This window comes from Alexandromys fortis, unplaced genomic scaffold (assembly GCF_014885135.2).
Source record: "Alexandromys fortis isolate MF-2015 unplaced genomic scaffold, M_Fortis_MF-2015_v1.1 scaffold_92, whole genome shotgun sequence".
Taxonomy (NCBI): domain Eukaryota; kingdom Metazoa; phylum Chordata; class Mammalia; order Rodentia; family Cricetidae; genus Alexandromys; species Alexandromys fortis.
In genome coordinates, this window is record NW_026067972.1 from 1,683,120 (window position 1) to 1,709,921 (window position 26,802).

Consider the following 26,802-nt stretch of genomic DNA (forward strand, 5'->3'; position numbering starts at 1 on the left):
AACAGAAGAGAGACGAAAAAGATGGGACTGTGTTAGTAGATGCACAAAATATTTCATATAAATCTAACTATGCTTGTTTTTTGTTTTAAATTCTTTCCAACTTTAATTCTTTTTATTTATTTTTATTTTTTAAGATTTAGGATTTTTTAAAAATTGATTTTATTGAGCTCTACATTTTTCTCTGCTCCCCTCACTTACTTTCTCCTCCCCTTCTACCCTCTCCCATGGTCCCCATGCTCCCAATTTACTCAGGAGATCTTGCCTTTTTCCACTTCCCATGTAGATTAGGTCTGTGTATGTCTCTCTTAGGGTCCTCATTGTTGTCTAGGTTCTCTGGGATTGTGAAATGTAAGCTGGTTTTCTTTGCTTTATGTCTAAAAGCCACTTATGAGTGAGTACATATGATATTTGTCTTTCTGGGTCTGGGTTACCTCACTTAATATGATGTTTTCTGCTCCATCCATTTGCCTGCAAATCACAAGATGTCATTATTTTTTTCTGCTGTGTAGTACTCCATTGTGTAAATGTTCCACATTTTCCTTATCCATTCTTTGGTCAAGGGGCATTTAGATTGTTTTCATGTTCTGGCTATGACAAACAATGCTGCTATGAACATAGCTGAGCACATGGCCTTGAGGTACGATTGAGCACCCTTTGGGTATATACCCAAAAGTGGTATTGCTGGTTTTTCAAGACAGGATTTCTCTGTGTAACAGTCCTGGCTGTCCTGGAATTCGTTTTTGTATGCCAGGCTGGCCTCGAACTCACTGAGATCTGCCTGCCTCTGCCTCCCGAATGCTGGGATTAAAGGTGTGCACCACCACTGCCTGGCTCTAACTATGATTTTTAAAAACTCTTAACAACCAGAAATATAGTCTCATACAATGGTGAAGTATTGGAGGCTGGATCTCTGAGAAGCCAGAATGAGTTCAAGATAGTCAGCATCACCAATTCTATTCAGAACCATCTGAGAGATCCTACATAGTTCTAAACAAATGATTCCAAAATGCTATATATAAAACTGAATAGAAATAGAAGGCTGCTTAATAAAAGTATGTAAGAAACTGCCCACTTGGCAAAACACAAAAGATACGCTAAATTACAAACAATACATTCCTACTAATATAGGGAGAAGGACCAGAGTTTACATATTTTACCTTATGTTACTTTTAATTTTGGAAAGCATTTATTGCATTTATATATCTATTTATTTAGCATATGTGCACACCTGATCCATCATGCAGACGGCTTCAGGAGACTGTTGTCTCTTAACCCCTCAGCTATCTTGCCAGCTACTCATATTATTTTTACATAAAATAACAACCTTGGGAGAAAATTTCTGAAGTTAATGGAGAATCTGTTTTCTGACTTGGAAAACATGACTTATGCTAGCATTTTAGAGTTAAGACAGCCCTCTAGGTAAACTGAAAGAAACTGTACTTACTGCATAGAGGAGGAAATATGAATTAAACTATTTTAGGATTGTGATAGAACACACACACACCACAACTGATCACACTATATAGCACTTATTTCTTTGATTCTGTAATCTATTCAGAAGGACTGATTATTCTGAGGGAGCAATCCAAAAGAAGAAAGGTAAATTCATGAAGATGATTCTGGAAACAGTAGAGCAGTGTCCTGTTACAGGAGCTAATCACTAAACTCCTGAGTTTGAGTTAGAGGCTCCCTGTTCTCAACTGGTAGCGTAATTACTGAAGCTACCTGAGTTCTAGTGTCCTCAGCTGGGAAGTAGGGTAGCACAGTAGCTACTCCATAGGATCACTGTGAGGGCTGAATGAACTATCGCTGAATTAAAGCTCTTGGAATTTTAGGATATCAAGCAGTTATGATTATGAGAAAGATTATATATCAACTGAGAAAATGCCAGTGCTAATTTTAAGCAAACAAAAGGCAGTTTGTAAGGTCATGTGTGTGTGTGTGTGTGTGTGTGTGTGTGCGTGTGTGTGTATGCATATATTTTACAAACATTTTAAAAAATATTTCTAGTGTATATACATCTTAATAATATACAGATATAGATGAGCACTAGAAGAGAACATTGACAAATGAAGAGCATCTCTGTCCAAGTGACAAACTGTTCTACTTAATTCATAGCAAAGAAGAAAGCTCTGTACCACGGAGCTGTCGGCACAGAAAGGCCGAGTTTCTACCTCTTTGTCTTGGATGTTGGGGTCTGCGCTGTTTTCCATGAGCACAGCCATGCAGTTGATGTACCCTCCGTATGCAGCACACTGCAGAGGCGTTCTTCCTGCATAATCCTGCACATTTGGGTTGATCTTGTTTTCAATCAGTATCTGGCAGACGTCGGCATTTCCCCCCAGTGCTGCCCAGTGGAGAAGGGAGTGTCCATCTTGGTCAACCAGATCTACCCTTGCTCCGCCTAGCAAAGCAAAACCACGATGAAAATGTCGAACATAGACAGAATTCATCAGAAGGAACAGAAGATTAAAAACATAACAATGTCCTTTGAAAGCATTTTTCTCCCCAGTACTTCTATATATTCTACACTGTCTGCCAGAGCTTTAGAGTATCCCTTAAGTTCTGGAGAGGTGAGGAGTCACTCTCACTCAGCAAATGAAACTGGGGGTGTGGAAGCAAAGTGATTATTCTGAAATCAAATGTTCACCAACAGGTGAGCTACAAGTGTAGGTGGAGTTTTCTGTTGCCACATGGGCACTCTTCCTCAACTTTCTGCTCTGAGGCTCTGTGTGTGAATTAATCCATGTTTCACACAAAGCGAGCTAATAGAAGTTCTTGTATCAACCAACCTTTAATAAGTGTCTGAATCACATCTTTGTGTCCCATCTCACAGGCTCGGAAGAGTGGAGTATGTTTCATGACGTCAGAAGCATCTACTTGAGCATCATTGTCCAACAATAACTTCACAGTGCTGACATGGCCAGACAAGGCAGCAGCATGTAAAGCTAAAAAAACAAAAGAGGCCAAAGTAAATAATAAAATTTCAAAACAACTTTACCTTTTAACTTTAAGTATGCTTTCTTTCTTCCACTTAGGATTTCCACCTGATTGTGGCTAAATGCGATCCAAATCTCCCTGGACGTACACGTACTGCTGTGGGTGTGTGCGTGGATGCTGAGGCCTGGCGTACTCAGTGTTGGATGGTGATTTTCTTTTCCTTCTGACTTGCAACTGGGATTTCAGACAAAAGAGAGACTTCATGTTCACCCTGGATGCAAAAACCACGTCTCTTTGCAACCAACACACAGTGACAGGGCTCTAAAACTAAAGCAAGAGTCTGGTGAGAACTGATGGGAGCCTGTAGAGCAGTGAAGGTTCTAGAGTTACAGGACAGTCTCTTAAATGGGACATAAGTATGGAGACATGCTACTCAAGTTTGAGAAAGAGCATAAAAATGAGACTTGAGCCGGTGGTGGTGGTGGCACACGCCTTTAATCCCAGCACTTGGGAAGCAGAGGCAGGCAGATCTCTGTGAGTTCGAGGCCAGCCTGGTCTACAATAGCTAGTTCAGGACAGGACAGGGTCCAAATTTATAGAGAAACCCCATCTCGAAAAAAAAAAAAAAACAGAGAGAGAGAGACTTGAGAATACATCTAGAGATGTGCATCCCCTTAGAAACACAATTTGAAATGGTAGTAGCTACTGAATATGCAGTTTTTTGTTTATGTATGTGTTCAGGTGTACATGCATGTGTGTGCACACATGTGCTGAGGATCAGAGTTGAATTAACTGTCTTTCTTGATTGTGCTCTACTTGCACACTGAGGCAGGGTCTCTCACTGACTCTGGAGGTCACATTTTTGGCTAGTCAGGCTAGCCAGTTTGCTCTGCTGTTTCCCTGTCTCCACATCCCAAGCAGAGGGATTACTGGTGAGCCTCCCAGCTCACCCACTCTTTCTGGTCCTCACACTTGCATGACGAGGGCTTTACCCACTGAGTTTTCTCTCCAACCCCAGCTATGCATAGTTCCACATTTCCATACTTTTTATATGGAAGTTAGTGAGGAGACAAGTTTCTATCTTGTGTCTAATGTGCAGCCAAAGCTATAAACCAGATGCTAAAATTCACCTGGTAGCTATACTAATTTTAGCCACAATAATTGGAAGAAATAAAGCCTTTGGAGTAAGATCCTGGCAAACTCAAGTTTAATGAGTGAAAAGCTAAGTCAAACAATATTATCTTAGGAACAATGATCTCAAGTTATGTCTTATAAATTTGATAGCACCTTTTGGCATCTGAAGCAGGCTGAGTCCATGCGCCAGTTCCTACCTGTGCCTCCGTACTTGTCTGCCATGTTAATGTCGATGTCAGAGTTTAGACTCAGCATAGTTCTGAGCACGTCCTCACTGCCTTTCCCTGCTGCCCACATGAAGGACGTTCTTCCCTCCAGGTCGGGGTCGTCTTTCACTGAAGGATGCTTTAAAAACACTTTCACTGTTTCCTGTAAGAAAACCTCATCTGAAACACCGCAGCAGTGGGTACATTCTCGACAGCAATAAATCACCTGCTAGAGGTGATTCCATAAAGAAGCTAAGGATGGGGACCCTGGGCAGCCAGGCCCAATTCATTGCCTGGCAATTTTGGTTACTATTGTTGTTTTCTGGGCTGCGATCAAATCCAGGGCCTTGCTTATGCTGCCCCATAAGCTTGAGTGCTGTGTAGCTGAGCATCTTAGCATCTTGTACCTAGGTTAATATTTCTGCATTGAAAATAATCTCTTTTCTAAAACTCAGTTTTCTAGGAAGATCAGAAAACTAATGCTTGAATGAACCTAAAGGGCTTCAGAGAGAAATTTCTGCAGCTGATTCTTAATATTTCATAGAAAGCACAGGGGCTAGAGAGGTAACTCAGCAGTCGAGAGCACTAGCTGCTGGCTCAGTTCCCAGCACCTGCACTGAGACTAGGAGCCATCAGGAAGTCCACTCCTAGATAATCGAGTGTCCTACTCTGCCCTGCAAGGGCACCAGGCAGCCACCTGGGACAGACATACCTGCAGAGGGAACACCCACACAATACAACAATAAGAAAAAGAATACCTTTAAAGTCTCATCTAATTTAGTCCTTGTTTTACCCTGGAAGTAGCATAGGTTTACAACCACATAAATATTGGAGACAAGTACAGGAACAGAAGTAAAACAGGAAATCCCAGCAGTCTGCCCAAGGCATGATATGGATTCCTAATTTTAAAACTATTTCTTGATTTTGCTTGTTTATTTTTGGTGTTTTTCAAAAAGAAAATAACAACCTTATATGGAGTTAACAGAAGTTAAAGTAATCAATGGGCTTGAAATAGAGCATAGAAAATGTGCATAATTATTAAAAATCAACTCTGGACTTGGCAGACCATCTAAAGCAAACATCTGCAATGCGCCACCATTCTCTTTTGCTCTCATTCCAAGTCTTTAATTACTGGTATCTACTGGAGTCTGAAATCTGGTTCACGATCATGGGCAAGGCCATTTCATCTCGTAGGACCTGTAAGTGAAATGCTATGACCCCGCTACCCAGGATATGCTGAGCTATGTACTGAGCGTTCATTTCCATAGACCCATCAGCATGGGCCATGCGACTTCCTCTCCATGATAAGAAAGAACCACTTCTCTGAGATAATAAAAGATAATGGTTTGCCAAAACTCTAGGTGGTGCACTGAGTAATATTTTAGGGAGGCCAAGAAGTTAAGACTGTGAATATACAGACAGCCTGTGCCCATCCCGAGAGCAGACACACAATGTACTCATCACAGAGAAAGGACACCCATCAGTTCTGACCTATTTAAAAGAAAGGAAATAAAATCACTAGCAGATAAGACAGAGAGTAAGAAGGGGATGAAAATGAGACATTTAGCAGAACACTGAGGTCAAGAAGTGGGAATTATGCTCTGCCCAGGTCAGAACTATTGAGAGTTTCCCTCAACACCCGTGAGGAAGGCAGGAAACCAGCAGTGGCCTCTTCTAATGTTTCTGTGTCATCTGCACACCATCACGCTGCTGAGCCAACCCAGCACATAATGGACAAGAATAAACTTTGTGATCTATGAAGGACTATCAGGGAAGAACTACTGATAGCGCTCAGGATTTCTAGAAACAATAATTCACACTGTGGCCTTCTCAGATGTACACAATTCATAATCATTACTATGAATCATAAGAATGTAGTCTGTGTTTGGACACCTGTTCTCATAAGTACATAATCCAGAGGAACAGGGTCCGTGTGGACACCTGCTCTACGCCAGGTGCAGTAGACACTTGCCATGGATTTGCTCTAATCTTTCCAGCAGTTCTGAAGGAAGACATATAGGTATCCTTATACTATCAATGAAGAAGCTTAGACTCAGAGAGGCTAAGAAAGTTGTGTGAGGCAGATTGCAGCTAGCAATCTGCACAGTTGGGATTCCAGTAGTTGGTTTTTCCGGCTCCGAAGCCTTGCTGCACTGCTTTCAGGACAATTACAGGGTTTCTGAACACTAAATGTCCCTAGTGCTATAAAAGTCACAGAATAATAATGCAGCACATTCACCATAAAGCAAAAAGTTATACCAAGTGTTTAAGTAAAGCTGCATAAGCTTGCAAGTGACTAACAACCTTCTAAACACACAGACCATGACCCGTACACGGCACCGACAGACTGGCAATGGTTAAAAGAAACCACTCTGTCAACACAGGCACACGTGTGTCCATCAGAATGCTGCAGTCTCAGTTAGCTCAGTGTAACCTCCTGTCTGTAACACTGCACTCCATCTCCTGTTAGTAAAGGCTGATGGAAGGGGGCAAGGGATCATGCCATATTCTTTCTTGTAACTGCAAATGAATCTACAATTATATCAAAATAAAACATTTTATTAAGAGAAAAGGGAACCACAACTTACAGCAAAGTTACTCTGAGCTGCATAGTGCAAGGGTGTTGCTCCTTGGCTGTCGGAAGGGATAGTTCCAGACTTGTTTCTTTCTAAAAGGAGATGGACGATCTGCGCATGGCCTGAGAACAGACAGACACAAGTTAGTTATCTCGCACAAAGGGGCGAGTCCATTTTTAATACATTTTAAGAAAAAGAAAGAAAAATTACTAGCACTCCATAGCATTTAAAATGGTTTTGAACAGCTCCCAGTACAGCCCCTTCCACCGTCTCCCTGCACACTGTGATGGGGTAGAGAGAAGGGAAAGCCGAGACACTGAAAACAGGGGGCTTCATTAGGGAGGAAAAGCACAGTGGTGGTAAGTGCCGGGCTTAGGCACTGCCTCTTGGGCTTCTTGGCTTCACTGTCTATCAGGCTAAGGTTCTTCTTTCTGACCCATCAGAACTGAACATCAGCTCCCTGCTACTGCTCAGCTGAGCTAATGGAAATGAACCGCGTCTGCTGCTGAGGCCTCCTAACCATCCTGCCATGTCTCTCCCCTAGTCTTTTACTATCAAAGCACTGATTTCAAACTCCACAGAAGGAGGGAGAAGGCACTGTGAGTGGTGTGGGCTAGTAGTCTGTAGTCTGAAAAAACTGGTTCTACGAAGGTGGAGCTCTACAAGCGGCCCAAGAATGAATAAGCTGGCTGTGGTAGTATGTGCCTGTGAACCCTCACTTCAAGGCTCAGGCAAGAGGACTGAAAAACTGAGACCAGCCTGGGCTACTGGGCAAGTGCTAGGATATCCTCTGATGATCCTGTCTCAAAAACCACAACGGCACAGCACAACAAAGAGGACTAGTAAACCGAGGAACCCCTTTTTTACTCTCTAACAGAGCATGTGCGGAACCAGGCAAGGAAGGAGATGCCATGGTGGAGGAGGAAGTCAGGAAAGGGGACCTGCCTGGGGACTGTGCTCAGCTACTCGCCCCACATGGGGTGTAAGGAGTCTTCCCAACCCAAACGCAGGCCGATGCCAATCCATGCCGGAGTGTCCATCTAAAGACATCTCATCTTGTCCGAGGAGCAAAGACTTGAGGATAACATACTAGAGGCAGGGGATGGATGAAGAGCATCCTCAGGAATGGTCTCAAGAAGGCCCAGACCAAAGCTGAGAAATTGTCAGGCGTCTTCAATTTAGTGCAGAAAGAGATGGCGTCTATGAAATGGAAGGGAGAAAGACCCCTAAGAAGGAAATAGGCTGCATGAAAAGGTGATAGAAAGAATAAAAGGAAATAAAATGAAGTTAAAAGGAAAAATAGGAGGCCAATGGGAATGAAAATACTGTTGAAATGAGAACCCATGTAGCAGGAATAATAAAATCAGAATTTATAGAACAAAGCAAATTTAGTGAGGTGGAGGCAAATTTGTGAAGTGCGCCCACATTCTAGAGGAAAAGGATAAGATGAAAACACACTTCGAAAGGAACCCTAAAAACAATTATAAATATGACATAAAAGCTGCATACCAGTATGAAATCACTTTAAAACAGATTGTGTGCAACTTAAGACCAAGATGCTAACAACAGTCAGCTCCGACTGTGAGCGCACACCAAAGGAGTAGTGAGCTGGAAGGGCACAACTCGCATTATATGCGGAAGGAACAGGAGAGGTCTTGTTCTTGACTCTGATGGATAAACATGATTTCGATGAGCTGAGAGGCCATCCCAACTGAACCCACACTGTCACCTGTAACACCAGGCGGGCCGAAGCTGAGCGACAGCATCACAAGGGGGAAACAAGCGGGCAGGAAAATATGAAGGAAAAAAACCCTCTGAAAATACTAGTAATACCCAAATAATAGAAAAAATAATACTTTTTAATAATGACTATAAGTGGTTAAAGTACTTCATAAAAGAGAAAAAGTCCCAGGTTGTACTCCTTCAAATAATCTGACACAACCAGATACACACCTGCGCTCTCATCAAAAAAGTGATCCCCGAAAGGTTACAAGGCAGGTATGAGCAAAGAAAACCAAGTTCAAGGACTGAATACAGCGTCAAATGAACACCCTCCTTTGCCCACATGACTGCCATGAGTGTGAAGACAGGTTACATTATATTCATACCTTGTCAATGGATTGCCATTCCTTTGTGATAAAAGTAAAAACTTTGACATAATGTTGAACTAGTAACCAGTATTTAATAGAGAATTAGTTTATGTTACCACATCTAAAGCATGCAACAGCAGGAGCCAGGTTATGAAATAACTGAGATATCAATTAGGGAGGAGAAGCCCACAGGAGATGTGGAGGGAGGCACAGGACTTTCCGTAGCTGGGTAGCCTTTCCTACCACTGATCTTCTGACTTAGAGCAGAACATACCTAGTAAGGCTGCCCAGTGGAGTGGGGTTCGAAATAAATTATCGTACGATGTTATGTTGCAGCTTTCGTAGGAGGTCAAGACATCCACCACCGTCAGGTTTCCATCGGCGACCGCGAAGTGAAGAGGTGTGCGGCCCTCGTAGTCTTGCCAGTTCAATAAAGACTCTGTTGGGGCAGCATCCTATTTTAAAGAGCCAGAGATTTCACACACATGTGGAATCCTCAATAAATAATATGTGGCATGTACATGAACTATTCCTTAAAATCTCCACATTCTCTACAGGCACAAATAAAACTGTGCATTGTGTATGGGCTAAATCTTTAACAATTAACTTTCCTGTTTATTAATAATTAGAGGCCCCACCATGCTTGCATTAAAAAGGTACAGCACTTTGCCTAATGTGCTTTTGTGTCTGTTGTGAGTCAGGCTAAAGTTTTTTTTTTTTACTTATATACACATGCAGTCATCCATAAACAACATATTTTGTACATGTGCTTTGGATATTTACATTGTGGAAGCACATGCAATCTCTTTGGCAACTTTTTCTTCCTATACTACACTTGTGGGTTTATTTGTTGATTCTTGTTCATTTGTTTTTGTTTTTTTTTTTGTTGTTGTTGTTGTTTTTCTTTTTTCTTTTTTTGGTTTTTCAAGACAAGGTTTCATCTGTAGCTTTGGAGCCTGTCCTGGAACTAGCTCTTATAGAGGAGGCTGGCCTCGAACTCAGATCCACCTTCCTCTGCCTCCTAAGTGCTGGAATTAAAGGCGTGCACCACCACAGCCCGGCTCTAGCTTATTTGTTAAACTGGAATTTAGTTGTCCATTTTCCTCCTGAGAAATAGTTACGTTATTTCCAATTTTTTTCACATTTACAAATAATGTTGCAAAGATATTTCCCTCACATATTTCTTACTGCACAGTGTGTGAGATTTTTCTCTTTGCCACACATGGAAAGAGGTGTTTCTGGTTGAAGGATTTTTGCACTTTCCACTACAAACTGTCAAGCTGCTCTCCACATGCTTGGACCAATGAACACACCCGTGACAATATGTGTTTATTTCCCACATGCGGGCACAGATTAATCATTGGTGTTGTCAAGCTTCCTACATGTTATGTCTATAATGAGGCAGATAGGCATTTCCATGTTTAATTTGAAGAGTTTTTATGAATGAGGCTGAAAAATTTACTCCTCTGTGTATGGTATTCTGCTTTACTTCTCTGCAGTCGACAGTTCACCACACTCACCCACCCTTCTGCTGGATATTCGCAGCAGACATGACAGCCATACCACCCTGAACGCACCTGATTTCATCTGTAAGCTTCTAAAGTCTCTCTTTGACATAAAAAAGTCTGATTTACAAGCTGCCAGGGACTCTATGAACTCAGGACCCTCAGATCTCTGCTTCCTGGAACAGCTTCAGCTAAGGAGTTTCCTCACCCAGTATTCCTTCTCAGGTTAGGTCACACCTAGAGCCAAGTCCTGTTGCTTCAATTTGTATCTATTATATTATTTTTTCCTGAAAAGGGCTTTTGGGGTCTAGCATCCTACTTACCAGGATGCATCTCACTGTGTGCACAGCGCTCGGGTCTTTATGGTTGGCTGCCCAGTGGAGTGGGATCTTGCCCTCGATGTCAGGAATCCCAATGTTGGAGTCATGCTTGATGAGCAGCTTCGCATGCTCTGGGTTGTTGTAGTATGCGCTCCAGTGCAAAGCTGTTTGCTGCAAGGTAGGGAAGTGCTCAAAAAGACAACCTCAGCATCCTGCTCTTCTAGAGCACCTCCTATGCGACAGGCATGGTGTAAGTCACCAGGACACTCTCTCAGAACCTGTCCAGCCTACCACCAATAGACCCCCCTCCTCATCACCATATCCTGGACCACAACTCTGGCAGAAGCCCCCAGCTTTACCAGTGTCACATTGGCACCCAGAATCTCAGGAAAGACGCCACCTACAGACCACCAACACTCCCAAAGAGCCCACCCAGCTTATTCCCAACAGCCTCCTCTCCTCATTTGCATATCCACAACTCCAGAGAAGCACCCTGCTCCACCAGACACCAGAACTCCATCCTCCAACTTGGTTAGAGACCCTTTACTCAACCACAGGCCATTCAAGCCAGAAGACCAAAGGGGAAACAGAAACCAATGGAAAAAAGTACCTATTCGACAAAGATGAACTCAGAAGTTGGTACCTAAACTTATACCCCAACCCCAGATGCCCAGGCACCAGTGTAAAAACACAATCAAGCCGGGCGGTGGTGGCGCACGCCTTTAATCCCAGCACTCGGGAGGCAGAGGCAGAGGCAGGCGGATCTCTGTGAGTTCGAGACCAGTCTGGTCTACAAGAGCTAGTTCCAGGACAGGCTCCAAACACAGAGAAACCCTGTCTCGAAAAACCAAAAAAAAAAAAAACAAAACAAAACAAAACAAAACAAACAAACAAACAAAAAAACACAATCAACAACAGCCAGGGCACTATGTCACCACCAGAGTCCAGTTATCCTACTACAAGCTGCCCTGAATATTCCAACACAACTGAAGCACAAGAAAACAATCTTAAAACAAACTTTATAAAGATGATAAAGGTCCTTAATGAAAAACTCCCTTAAATAAATCAAGGAAAGACAACCAAAATATTGGAGGAAATGAATAAACCCTTTAAAGAAAGCAAAGAAAAAACAAACAGTTGATGGAAATAAATAAAAGTATTCAAGACTGGAAACAGAAATAGAAGCAATAAAGAAAACACAAACTGAGGGAATCCTGGAGATGGAAAACACAGGTAAGCAAATAGAAACTACAGACACAAGCATCACAGAACACAAGAGATGGAAGAGAGAATCTTAGGCACTGAAAATACAATAGAAGAAATAGATACATTGGTCAAAGAAAATGTTAAAACTAAAGATTTCCTGACATAAAATATTAAGAAAATCTGGGACACTATGAGAAAGTCAAACCTAAGAATAACGGGAATGGAAGAAAGAGAAGAATCGCATTTCAAAGGCACATAAAATATTTTTAACAAGATCACAGAAGAAAATTTTCCTATACGACATGGCTATAAAGGTACAAGAAGCAAACAGAATGCCAAATAAACTGCGCCAGAAAAGAAAGTCCCCTCACCACACAATAATCAAAATACTAAACATATAGGACAAAGAAAGAATATTAAAAGCTACAAGGAAAAAAGAGCAAGTAACATATAAAGACAGACCTATTAGAATTACACCCAGCTCCTCAACAGAAACTCTAAAAGCCAGAAGGGCCTGGATAGGTGTCCTGCAGACTCTAAGAGACCACAGATGACAGCCCAGACTACCAGACCCAGCAAAACTTTCAATCGCCATAGATGGAGAAAAGGTATTCCATAATAAAGTCAAATTTAAACAATATCTATCTACAAATCCAACCTATAGAAGGTGCTAGAAGGAAAATTCTATCCCAAGGAGGTTTACACCCACGAAAAGGAATTTAGAACACATGAAAACAGAGGAAATAAATAACTGTCCCAGCCAAACCAAAGAAGGGAGGAACACACACACCACCACCACACCATGAACACAACAACAACGACAACAAAATAACAGAAATTAACACTCAGTGGTCATGAGTATCTATCAATATCAATGGACTCAATTCTCCAATAAAAAGTCACAGGCTATCAGAATAGATGCAAAAACTGGATCCATCCTGCTGCATACAAGAGACCCACTTCAACATCAAAGAGAGACACTACCTCATTGAAAAGAATTGGGAAAATATTTTCCAAGCAAATGGACCCAAGAAGCAAGCTGGTGTAGCCATTCTAATATCTAACAAAATAGACTTCAAACCAAAATTAATCAAAAGAGATGGGGAAGGACAGTTCATACTCATCAAAGGCAAGACCCACCAAGATATCTTTCAATTCTGAACATCTATGCTCCCAAACAAAGGCTCATATTTGTAAAGGAAACACTATAAGGCTTAAATCACACATTGACCCCTCTCACAGTGATACTGGGAGACTTCAGTACACAACTCTCAATGGACAGGTCATCCAAACAAAAACTAAACGGAGAAATATTGGAGCTAAAGGACATTATGAACCAAACTGACCTAACAGATATCTACAGAACATTTCACCCAAATACAAAAGAACACATTTTCTTCACAGCACCTCATGGAACCGTCTCCAAAACTGACCATACTTGGTCACAAAGCAAATCTCAACAGACACAATAAAACTGAAACAACCCCCCTGCATCATATCAGACCTTCACAAATTAAAATTGGATTTCAACAACAGAACACCTATGATAAACTCATGGAAAATGAATGACTGATGGACAAGGGAGAAATAAAGAAATAAATCAAAGACTTCTGAGAACTCAGTGAGAATGAATACAACATACCCAGACTTATTGGACACAATGAAAACGGTGCTAGGAGGAAAGTTCACAGCACTAAGTGCTACACAAAGAAATTAGAGAGTTCTCATATTAGTAATTTAGCAGCACACCTGAAATCCCTAGAACAAAAAGAAGCAAGCTCACCCAAGAGAAGTAGATGGCAGGAAATAATCAAATTCAGGGCTAAAATCAATAAAATAGAAACAAGAGAACAATACAAAGAATCAATGAGACAAAGAGTTGGTTCTTCTAGAAAATCAACAAGATAGATAAACTCTCATCCAAACTAACTAAAAGATGGAGAGAGAATATCCAAACTAACAAAATCAGAAACAAAAAAAGGGGGATATAACAACAGACAGTGAGGAAATCCAAAGAATCATTAGGTCATATTTTTTAAAAAAAGGAAAAATCTAAAGGTAATGAATAATTTTCTTGACAGATATCACTTACCAAAGTTAAACCAACATTAGCTAAACAATTTAAGAAACCTACAGCCCCCAGTGAAATAGAACCAGTCATTAATACTCTCCCACATAAAAAAAAACACATTAAAAAAAAAGCCCACGGTCAGACAGTTTTGTTGTTTATCAGAGCCTCTCTCTCTCTCTCTCTCTCTCACACACACACACACACAAACACACACACACAGACACACACACACGTTTAGAAAATCTTTAAAAACTAAGAGCAGGAAGGATAATTATAAGGATTTTAACTCCACAGTGTCACTGGTGTTAACAAGACTATGGCCCAGCTCAAAGTGGAAAGAAAAGATTACTGTGTGTCTAACAAATGACCACGAAGAAGGAGCAGCCAAGCTATGAGGAGTGTAGTAATCTTTTAAATTTAAGAGAAAGGAAGGTTAAAAAATATTCCTAGCAAGAAGTGAGAGGGCAGATGTCAGAACTGAAATGCTATTAGTAATTGTTTTATGGTAAACATTTATGAGGAGTGTATCCTGCATGAGGTACTGTGATAAGCACTTTGTCTGAATTACCTCGTTTTACCTTCAGTTATTTTTTCATGTGTTCTAAAATTATGACATAAACGAATTAAGTAATTTCCCCAAGAACACAGAATGAATAAGTAGTGGCTTTGGATTAGAGTTCGAGGAGGCTGCTGCTGACAGCCAGTTATTAAAGCCATTGCATGCTTAGTGCATTGCATGGGCAGATGGCCACTATGAGTCCAGATGCTCTATGTTCAGTGCCCTGCATCAGCAGACAGCCACTGTGTGCCCAGGTGCCCACATGCTTACTGCACTGCACAGGCAGACAGTCACGGTGGGTCCAGGTGCCAACACGCTTAGTCCACTGCATGGGCAGATGGTCAGTCTGAGTCCAGGTTCCCACAGGGACTGTCATGAGCTTCTGACAAATGTTAGAAACTCTTTTACAGTTAAACAGGCCTGGGTTTGAACTCCAGTTTTGTCACTTGGATTTTGGGAAAACTTATCCCTCTTGAGGTCGAGATTCCCCACCCTTCAAAGGAGATGCAATCTACCCTGTGGTGGCTAGCAGGACAATAGCAGACTTCTAGAAGATACAGGGATGTCTGGACATGTGGAGTTGCCCTCCCACAGGGACGGTGGCAATGCACACCTCCCTTCTTGATGCCTCACATCGTAAGACAAAGCAGCCCCTTTCTTTTTTCATTTGTCTTCAGCCCTTGACTGTCTATTACCTTATTCTTGTCCTGTGTATCCACCTCCCCAGGGGCCATAAACTTCAGCAGAAGGGCTAGACACTTGGGGCTCCTATGCCGGGTAGTCAGGTGCAAGGGTGTCATCTCTTCTAGATCCTTCTGCATCCAATTTGCTCTGCGTGTAAGCAAGAGTTTCATAAAGCGGTAATTTCCCTAGATGAAAACAAGAAATATTAAAAGGAATTTACTTTGCGGCAAGTTTATAAATACCTTTGAAATGTTCTCAGTAATTTTAACTACCCTCATATAGTATACCATGCAGAAAAGTTAATAAAAGGGGAAAAATATCACTATATTAGAAAGTGATTGCTTTATGTTTTCCTGCTTCTCTTGATCACTTTTGAACAATCATATAACTTACATAGTGGCTCTCCGACACTTACTGGGGTGCGACAGGTTTTATTAGCCAGACTGTTACTGCTAGGTGTTTAGAATGCTAGTCTGCTGTTGCTGGGCATGTAGACACTAAGGCAATAAACTGTAGTAAGTACTTGTTATAGAAAACGCTTCAACATACACTGTTTTGTACTTAGTGTTCTCCTTTGTCATGAAAGTAGATTACCAAGAGCCAAATTTGGGGTTAAGTTTGTATATATTATAGTTTGTGGGTGTTTTCCAAGTTACTATCTAGTAGCATCGATATGTAACGGTATTGACTGATTGCCCCAATAGGGTGTTGTGTGTAACACATACTCTCTATATGATCTTTTCAATGCCATCTCCCTCACAGACGGCAAGCTTCAGGAAGCAAGGCTGTGTTTCATTGGCTACTGTACCCAGTACAATCCCTGGTACAAACTAAGTATTTGATAAATGTAAATAAGATAGGTGATGGACTGAGCATGGAGAAATAACTCCTGTATTTTGCTTTCACTTAAAAATTATAGCTGCTGGGGGCTGGAGAGATGGCTCAGTGGTTAAGAGCATTGCCTGCTCTTCCAAAGGTCCTGAGTTCAATTCCCGGCAACCACATGGTGGCTCACAACCATCTGTAAAGAGGTCTGGTGCCCTCTTCTGGCTGCAGACACGCACATAGACAGAATATTGTATACATAATAAATAAATAAATATTTTAAAAAAATTATAGCTGCTGTGTGAAGAGTCTTAATTCTCAAATAACCTGCATTTGTCTATCCTTGCCTTTTTAAGGCTTCGTTGATTCCAGCTTTGTTAGCAGGGCACAAGACTTGCCTGGCTTCGATTTTACTCTATCAGCTCTGAGAAGGAAGACATGAAAAGTTCCTCAAGAGGGTGCCCTGCTCTAAGCGTCCTCAAGAGGGTGCCCTGCTCTAAGCGTCCTCAAGAGGGTGCCCTGCTCTAAGCATCCTCAAGAGGACGCCGTGCTCTAAGCGCCCTCAAGAGGGCGCCCTGCTCTAAATTTCCTGCCATCTTTTCTTGAAGGATAAAAAGTGCTCGATTAGAAAAAAATCAGTATGACACTATATACCAAAAAAAAAAAAAATAAGGTTTGACCTTTCCGAGCATAATGTTTCAAATATTACAGATTAATTCATTATAACCTTTCCTTTTAGAGACGTTCAATCAGACATTTTGGTCGTGGAATCAGAAAATAGAAAGTAGAAGGAAAGTCACACAGTTGACAGCAGTGACCACTCGGCACATACAAGGTTCCTGGCATAGTTATGTTTCCTGTTATTCTTGGGACTCAAGTTTCACTAGCCACATAGTATATACCAGTAACAGCTGCTCTTTATTCATGCAACAAACATTTGTTAAGCCTTGTTATGAAGCAGACAATTAGGACAGAGTTTTTGACACAAATCTCATGGTTGTGCCACACTAACTTGGGGTAGAATATGTCTACAGATGAAAGCACCCCTGCATCTCATGTGTGAACCAGAGGCATCAGCAGTGCACAGAACTGTTACACATGTGGAATGACAGGATGTGGAGGGTACTCGAAACACTGTGCTAAGTGTGGGTGCCCAGCAAATGTTTGCTAGGATTATGCATGGCTTTCCAGAGACTGGGTTTCTCATCAAACCTGGATCTTATCAAGACTAGACCGGCCTGCAAGACAAATGTAGACGGTGAGACAGAGTGAAGAAGGGCTGGTGATAATGGCAGAGAGGTCTGATCATCAATATTTATAGTGCAGCTGGTGATTAAGGAGAGCACCAAGAGCAAAGACAGCTGGAGTGGTAGAAATAATGGCTTCTCTGTTTTTCTCACACTAAGGAACACATCTGTCCGTGCTCTACCAATTGGGAATCACCACTCCTCTCAATCGTCCCATTGCAGACCCTGCCCCTCAGAAATCCTGCCAAGGGTCAGCTCCTCCCCCAGAGCTGCTCAAGATCAAGGCTGCAGAGTATTTAAGACCTGATTGCCAGACCTGCCACGTGATTCCTCTCCTGGCTTTCTGAGAGTCACCTGAGAGTTGCTTTGCTCTGTTTATTGAAGGTGGAGGTCTGTCTGATTTGGCTTATTGCATCAGCAGAGGGACCCAATAACCAGGAATTCAACACTTGTCACAGCCCACAGATTACACCACAGGGCCGAGAGGAATCTGACTAGTGCTCTGGGGAGGATTCAGCTCTGTGAACGCACACTCTAGTTCCGGGAGACAGAGTCCGGTCAGGTATTCTATATGACAGCTGGGGCCAGACACAATATAATTCACTTGGGCCAATGTCAAGCCCCTGGGTCTCATTAGCAAGCATTTATTAAATGTCAATTATATGCAGACTCAATCTCTGCAAATAAGCAGAGGACCACAGAACTTCCAGAACCAAGATGAGAAGGTTGGGCATGTGGTTCAGTGGTGAAGTGCACAGAAGAGCACGGGGCTAATTCCCGGGAGAGAAAAGGACAGTCAATTTCTTTACAACTTTTTAGTTTTTGTGTGTGATGTGCTGTATGTGTGGGTATGGATTTATGCACAGGTACACATGTATTTTTGGTGCCTAAGCATGTGTACATGTATGTGTGTGTGAAAACTACTGCTGTTTTAGAAGCATGATGCATATAGTTATTTCATCTGAGTAATAATGATATAAAGATTTTGAGTAAATTACTTTGATATTTTGCATTTACATTTTTATTTTAAGAAAACATACCAGGGATTAGGAATATGAGTCAGGTGCTAAAGTGCCCTGCAAGCATGAGAACCCGAGTTTGATTCCCAGCATCCCCCCCCCCCCAAACTGAATATGGAGACTTGCTTCTGTAATCCCTGGGGAGGAGGATCCCTGGGGCTTACTGGCTGGCCATCTAGATGAATTAACCAACTGAGCTCCTGATTTAGTGAGAGACTCTGTCTCAAAATTTGGGTGGGAAGTGATTAAGAAAGACACCTTATATTGACCTCTGGCTTCGACATGCATGTGCACACATGGGCATGCACACCTGTGTACACCTATGCATACCACAAATATGTACATACATGTACACTTCCATAGACATACAGAATAAAACATAACAATTATAGGCAATGCTCTTTTGTGCGTTCAACTCCTTTTCTCCCTCTTTGGAGAGTACATACTGACTTGGGTGTTTCTCGATTAATATTTTATATTTTATTTCATAGAAACATGTAAGTTCATAATCTGAAAGGTGCTATCTTTATAGAATAGTTCTATCTGAGTCACTGTCCATCTCTGACTCAGAGAAATAAAGGTTTCTCCAGGTTGCTCTGGTTCATGTATCTGCACTGGAGAAGCATCTTGCTCTAGGAATGGCATTGCTTCCCTCTAGAGGAAGACTTAGCGCACTCCTCACTTTTCACAATCACTGCTATAATGAATTGCTTTGTACAGATCTCCTGGTAAGTGTACAAGAATTTCTGGGCTCTCTCAAAGAGCAGTGCCAATTTGCATTCCTAACAGAAACATGAGAATTCTTGTTTTTCGACAACTTTTTCCCACTTGGTTTTGTCAAAGTACTGACTTTGGTACAATCCAAATTGGTTGGTACACAGTGCTGTTTTGATCATAAATTTAATCTGCACTTCCTTAACTGAGGTGGACTATTTTGTTGACTATCAGTTTCTTCTTTTGTGTTGTTTGCTAAGTTGGGAGCTCAGCTATTTGTCTTACTGAAATATTTTTACATATTTTGGATACCAATCTTTTTGCTTTCCTTAGGTTCTTTGACTAAGAAATGAGTTAATATTAAGAATATTAGCTCCCTTGCCCTTTATCTTTTATTTATTCCTCTTTATTTGTTCAATTTGTTCTTTGATAATCTCATACACATATTTAGTACATCACTCTTACTTTTTTCCTCTCTTCTTTTACCTCTCTGTCAATACTCACCCCTCCCTACAGGTCTTCTTCATGCCTTTTTGTTTTGCTTTGTTTTGTGACTCAGTGATTTTACCAGGATCATCTGTGTGGCCACTGGTTTGGAAATATCATGGTACCAATCTGAACCCTAAATATTAATGTGTATACCTATAGGTAACGAAACTCTCAACCTTAATCACAGAAGTTTTTCTTTGCAGTGAACTCTAAATAATGCACAGACTCATGAACGTTCAAGATGTTTAGAATAAATGATGGTTGAGTGTTTGGCCCTGGACAACTATGTATCCTCTCTAAGCTGAGAGATTATTAGAGAAGAGAGTGCAGAAGGAATGTACGAACCAGAAGATAGGAAGCAGGGCTAGGAAACACTGTTTTCAGGAACGACATAACTTTGCAAAGGATCTCATAGCAGCTGTGGTAGGCTGCAGTGAGCCTGCCAACAGTCAATCATGGATCAGGGAGGGGCTCCTGGCCCTGGCCCTCTCTACTGAACTACTGGCATCTGACGGATTGAGGAACAGTCCTTGCTTTCAGTTGTGAAGCAAATGGTATTGGCTTTTCTTTAACATTTAGTTTCTTCATATAGTTTGCTTTTATTTACAAGTAGATTAATATTATAATTATTACTATTTTTTTTATCAGTACTGCTACTATTGAGATAGAGTCTTTGCAATTTAGTCCTGATGGACCTGAAACTCACTATGTAGACCAGATTGGCCTCAAATGTGAGGTTATCTGGTTGTCTCAGCTTTCTGAGAGTGCTAGGATTACAGCATGTAATTCATGTACAATTCCTAGCTTTCAAGTAGATTTGAAGAAAGCTTCTTTGCTACTGGTTTTCATTGCTTGTATTTTTCTTCTACTCATCCTTGGGTTGGATTCTACGTAGCTCTAGTCTAGTCTAAGAAACCACGTAATGGCATTCTCTCTTGAAGTATTGACTTCTACGTTGTTATGGATAATAAAGTGACAGTCATTCAGCTAATGGGCATCTTTCTGGCCCTGAGGTTGGTCTTTGTCCTGTTCTTGCCAGTTCTTCAAGCACCATTCTCTAGAGCTGTAGACCAATCTTAGAGAATTTCTGAACTTCTAAGTGTATTCCTTGCTTCAGTAAAAAAAACAGAGGCTTTTCAATCACTCAAGAGAAAATTCTTGAGCAAGATGTGGCTAAAATCCTATTTTTATGACTTCCGTGTTTTATCATTAACTTCTGACAACACTTAGGACCCTCGCCCCACAAGTCCTCTCACAAGGTCACCATGTTCTCTTTATCAGGCCACTGCACACCTTGGCCATTTGCCTTCTCCTCAGTCAAAGCACTGGCGCGTCAATGCCTTTGGTTTTACCACATTCAGAGATACTGAAAAGGTAGATGGTTTCCCAACAGCATACTTTGGGACCTACACATCTCCTCCCATTGACCTCTGAGTTCTTGCTCTGTCTCATGGCACCAGCACTCCTATTTACCATTAAACTTGAGGAGAAAATGGCTGTTCACAGACAAACACAAATGATCATATTTTGGTCCATTTATAGGTTATTATATAATTTTGCCCAGGAAATATTATAACTATATTTATAATAGCAAATATAAATGTAGAGAAGGCATTCTGTCACATTTCATTCTAAATGTTAACAACATTAGATTAAAATACATTATTTTAAATGGAAATGGAAATAATAGAAACATTTGTTATTAATTATAATGATATCCTTATAATTACATATTTATAAACATTCAAGGCATTTGCCATATTAAATTTCAAAAAGAAACTACCCCTAGGAAGTATATAGGTCACAATTTTCAGTTATCAGTGAAACTTTTCTATAATGGTTGAAAATGCAAATGAGCTTTGGAAGTACCACAGTCATATCAGGAGCAGGGGTATGCCCTGATCCTGGGTGCAAAGCCTTCACCCTGCTTTACTGGGATCACTTCTCAGGTTAGTCTTGCAGTGAACAGTCTTTAAAAATGAGTTCGAGGCCAGCCTGGTCTAGAAGAGCTAGTTTCAGGACAGGAACCAAAAGAGCTACGGAGAAACCCTGTCTCGAAAATAAAAAAAAAACAAAGGAGATAATATCACACTGGGACTTTGTTTTATGCTTTGGACACTTGCTTTACGCTTACTAAAAGTTGCCGGGTTTCAAAGTACAGCATTCCTGAGATATCTTACAAACTCCACTATGTGCTGTTCACTTGTGTAATCTGCATCGCCTCTGCAGCACTTGGAAACAAGGGAAATGGATGCAGACAAGCACGTGTGCAAACTACTTGCTATGCCATCAATGGACAAGCTTTTGATCTCTTAGGGTGTCTTGTGTATTCTGACGGTATCCCCAGTTGACACGCTACCCTCAAGAATGATAAAAATAAAGCCTAAAACAGACAAGAGAGTAAAAGAGTTTAAAATGCTAATGTAGCTTTCTTGAAAAACAGGAAAGGACCTTCATTGTCCTCCTCAAGACATTATGACATTATGTAATATCATAATGAGTAAAGTGAGGGAAGGGGTGTAAAGAACTCCTGTTAATAAATCTGAAAGGTGAGAAACAGGATTGAGACAAGATGCCCAAACAGGGCTTTGTGCTTCGCTCCTCCTCCCTGGGCAGGAGAAGCAGAGGTAAGACACTGCAGTGCGGTGAACAGTCTCCAAACAGAAGGACATGGTGAGAGGAGTGAGGAGCTTTCAGTTTCATACAGCATTTTAGATGGTGACACCGGGCGTTTGTATGATTGAGACACGTGTGAGCAGCTGCTTGAAGCATTACCCAGCAGCACCCAGCCTACTGGACTGGGAACACAAACCCCGTGGTAGCCTGCCTTGTGTAATATGAAGACAAATACTACACATAGCTGCTGGCCACTTTCTGAGGCAAAGCTCTTGGCTTCACAGTGCTTTTGTTCACAAAATTTCCCCTAAAGGCTATGACCTGTTTTAATGATGTTTTGGTTTAGTCAAAGCCTGATGCTATCCATTGAGAGAGGCAATAATTGAATAAACTACAAGGAAAACTCTGGAAAGCTAACTGGCTAGAAAGGCTATTTAGGCCAGTAGGCTACGATGAAAACCATCACAAAACCATCACTCTTACTTAGGCAATAAGGACTGGTCATACTTTGACTAGTTCTTGGCCTGTTGTCAATGCTATAGTGATAAGGTCTGCCATGTGGAAGACTATAGATGCCAGATTAAATACACTCTCCTTTGGTGCTGCAAACCATGGGAACACATTCTTGCTGATAATCAGACAGCCTTATAGCTTGTGTTGATGTATACAATAAGGGCATGTTCTCTAAGAAGAGCAACTGGAATCAACCTGATGAACAAGTTAGATTGCTCAGGTCATTAGTCTTTCAGTACTTGGATCCATCATTGCACTAGATATGGGGAGGAATCCATCTTGTAGACTTGGCACAAAGTAAAATGTATGTATGCATGTGATGTGGAAGATAACACTGCATATGGGACTTGTGTCTGTCTCTTGTGAAGTTGGATTGTTTTTTTCATGGTGCAGAAGGCCAAGTTAATAGAACATTGCAACTGCCTACTCTTGGCAAGGACTTATGAAATCTGCTCTTGGACCCATCATCCATCTTACCACTGTAGACCCATCTCAGATCATAATGATACTGTATCATCAACTTGCCCTATTTTAACCACAAGAAGTCCTTGATTTGGCTTCATGTTTTGGGTTTTGAGACCATCTGTAGTCTGACCATAGTATACCATTTTTCAGGAAGGCCATCCAGCAATGAACCAACAGTTAGAGGACATTGTATTGATACTTTCTTTTCCCCCACCATCATCAGCTATCTGGGATTATTGAGAGCTGAGACACTTGAAAATCAATTAATAAATACCTCTAGTATTATTTCTTGTTTGCTCCTGGCCTATAACCCAAATATGGCTACTGAATGTGCCCTCCCCTAGAGATTTCCCTTCTTGTGGGAGATGATAAAAACAAACGTGATTGGGAATTATATATAACTATTAAAAAAAACTGTCATTCTATACTATTGTTTGTCAATTAAGATGTTTTCTTCTTCCTAAAACTCATTTCAGGCTGGTTTTGACTGACATATCCTTTAGTGGCCAAAAAGAATATTAGAGATTCAAAATGTATTCTGGATTATTAATCTGGATTAATTTGTTCAAGTAATATGATTCCAGATTAAAAGTGCACAATGTCCACAGGACTGAGTGTCTTGCACATTGATCCTCCCAGAGCAGTGCAAATTATCACTGCTCTGTAAATGTAGTGTAAATGTGTTCCATATACACACATCCTTCTATATGGAAGGTACATGTGGAGATGGTTAGAAAGAAGGTGACATTATATCTATTAATATGGGACTCATGGGCTGATGAGATGGCTCAGTGGGTTAAAGGCACTTGCTTTCAGCCCTACTGACTTGAATTCAATCCCTGGAACTCACACGATGGGAGAAGAAAACCAACTCTTTCAAGCTATCTTCTGACCTGCCCCAGCACAGGTGTGAAGGTCAAGGGATATTTGTGAGAGTTGGCTGTGCTGAGGCACTTATACATGAATTGACAACATTTTTAGAAAAAGACAGAACTCACTAGTTTTATGACTAAAGGGGAAGGTAACTTCAGGACTTGGGAAGGGACCTCTGTCAACAGAGACTGCTATTCTGCCCTGTACCATGGCTGTTCAGTCCCAAAGAAACACAGACGTCTACATTAATTATAAACTGGTTGGCCTATTAGTTCGGGTTGCTTATTAACTAATTCTTACACCTTAAATTCTTACACCTCATAATTCTTGTCTGTGTTAGCCATGTGGCTTGGTACCTTTTATCAGCGAGGCACTCTCATCTTGTGTCCTTTGCATCTGGGTGACGACTGCAGACTCAGCCTTTCCTCTTCTCAAAATTCTCCTATCCTAGTTGCCCCCACCTACTTCCTGCCTGGTCACCCCACCTATACTTCCTGCCTGGCTACTGGCCAATCAGCGATTTATTAAGCCAATACAAGTGATAAATGTTTACAGGGTACAAGACCATTGTCCCACAGCAGACCTCAGCCTGTGAAGGTGCGGGCAGGGACAGGAGATCAACTAGTACTCTATCTTTTGGATCTAGTGCTGGATTCTAACAAAAGGAAGAAGGCTTGCACATTAAAGAAACATACAGAAGTAAGTGGAGGCTAGACTGACCTACTGGAGAGTTTGCCTCCCCTACCAATGTACAAAGAAATATCCCAATCAATGTTGGTAGTTCCTATTCTTTTGCTATGATTGATGTCATCAGTGGGAGGTCCTCAGCAATACCCAACAACATGGATCTATTTACATGCATAGACCCATTTACATTCAAAGGGATGGGCATGCCCCCCCTTTTTTTTTTTAAAAAAAAGATTTATTTATTTATCATGTATACAGTGTTCTCCCTGCATGTATACCTGCAAGCCAGAAGAGGGCACCAGACCTCATTACAGATGGTTGTGAGCCACCATGTGGTTGCTGGGATTGAACTCAGGACCTCTGGAAGAGCAGTCAGTGCTCTTAACCTCTGAGCCATCTCTCCAGCCCCATGGGCATGCCCCTTTTTAATCTAATGAACACAAATCAATATGCTCTCCCTGGTGCATAAGAAGCCTTAGCGCAAGTTGTATGTGCTAACTGAAGCTGCAAGTGCCTGCGATACTGACCTGCAACTCTTACGTGTTTGCATACAGAACAGAGCAGGCCAGGGCAGATTCCTTCATTGGGCTTGGGGGAGGGGCTGTGATGCCAAAGTTCACCATTAAATTCCCTTGTCTGGGTCATGACAGATGATAAACTGGCTTTGGTTTATATTCTGGATGTTTGAAGTAAGATATACTACCTACTGTGGTACTTATTCACAGTTGACTTAATCAGACATATGAGTGTGGATCACTTTTTACCTGGGCAGCTTCCCGGGGGCATGTTTGCAATGAGCAGCTGGAGGGATGAGGTCATGCCTTCATACTGGTTAAAATGAAATGGAAGACCCCTAAAGTTCAGTGTTGCTCAGCTGCAATGGAAGCTCAGTGTGCACAGCATCCATCTGGCTCTCCAACTTGCCCAGGTTTCTTAGGGGCAAAGTAAAACCATTGTAAACACAGAAGAACAGGCTTTCTGCAGTGTTATGAATAATAATCTCCTTGGTCTAAGCTATGGAGTATAATGTTTATTTTAAATATCCATGTAACAGTAAGAGACCAACTTGCTAGCTTGCATATGGGGCAAAATCAAATCTGAGACCCTCCTTACAATTCAATATTATTGTAGTCCAGAGTCCAGAGTAAGAAGTTACAGATATGACTAAATAGGTAGACAGTCTACAATGATATAAGGAGCATAAAACCTATTTAGTATTTAAAGTATTCAATTATTATTTTTGAAATGAAAGTACATAAATTGGAAATATGAACCATTACATCCTAGTTGAATGAAAACATGATTTCAGTGTATACATAAATAGTTCTGTGAAATGAAAGCCAATATGTTTTTAACCTAGACCAGGAGATTATCACCAGCATACAAGGCAGAGACTATAAATACTTCTGTCCTTGGACAATCTTCCTGTCTCAGCTGATTTAAGTGTCTGCTTGTATTTTGGTTTCTTGGCCTTTAGAGTGAATTTTTATAGGACAAGAAGGCAAATAGTTATAAAAATCAAGTTACTGAGAGATACGAGTTCACTGAGCTCTAGAGATGAGATTGAATCTGCATTGTTTTTCCCAGTGGCAGTCATGGTCTCTCCTTTAAACTTCTGATGGTCAAGTTCAAATACTGTGCTTTATGAAAAAGATTTCTAATTGCTCATGATGGTAAATGTGCCATTAGCCTGCCATCTTGAGCAAATCTTTGGAAACATTTAAAAAGTTATTTGACAATCCTAAGCAAGCAAAGGCTAAGAAGGATGCTTCAGAGGCAGACTCCAAGCCTTATTTGCTATTTTCCAAGTTTAAGATGCTCCTCCATCTGGCAGAGCAGCCAGACCATACATCAGCCAAGAACATCTCTCCGGAAAGAGGATTTGACTGAAGGAAAAGCAACATCTTTGACTGATCCATAGATGAACTCTTCTAATATTTCTCCCCACTGTCTCCTCCAAGCCTTGGCTCTATCTACTAACTGGGTTTCCATAGGAATAGAAAGTGCTATCAAGTGCCACATAGTCAACCAGCACAGGAGAAAATGTTACTGTAATATATATA

At 41.2% G+C, this 26,802-nt stretch overlaps 1 protein-coding gene across 6 annotated transcripts in view; it reads right to left on the reverse strand.

Moving 5' to 3' along the window:
• Positions 1-26,802, reverse strand: part of Invs (inversin) — a 134,573-nt gene that overhangs the window by 32,594 nt on the left and 75,177 nt on the right. For 5 of the 6 annotated variants that reach the window (XM_050155912.1, XM_050155917.1, XM_050155913.1 and 2 more), the window contains 7 exons: positions 15,303-15,476; positions 10,775-10,942; positions 9,221-9,401; positions 6,869-6,978; positions 4,272-4,443; positions 2,793-2,948; positions 2,175-2,404 (listed from right to left, as the gene is read on the reverse strand). In XM_050155912.1, coding sequence (XP_050011869.1) covers positions 2,175-2,404; positions 2,793-2,948; positions 4,272-4,443; positions 6,869-6,978; positions 9,221-9,401; positions 10,775-10,942; positions 15,303-15,476 — 1,191 coding nt within the window. The remainder of the gene's footprint in view (positions 1-2,174; positions 2,405-2,792; positions 2,949-4,271; positions 4,444-6,868; positions 6,979-9,220; positions 9,402-10,774; positions 10,943-15,302; positions 15,477-26,802) is intronic. The other variant, XM_050155916.1, reaches the window with a different exon arrangement.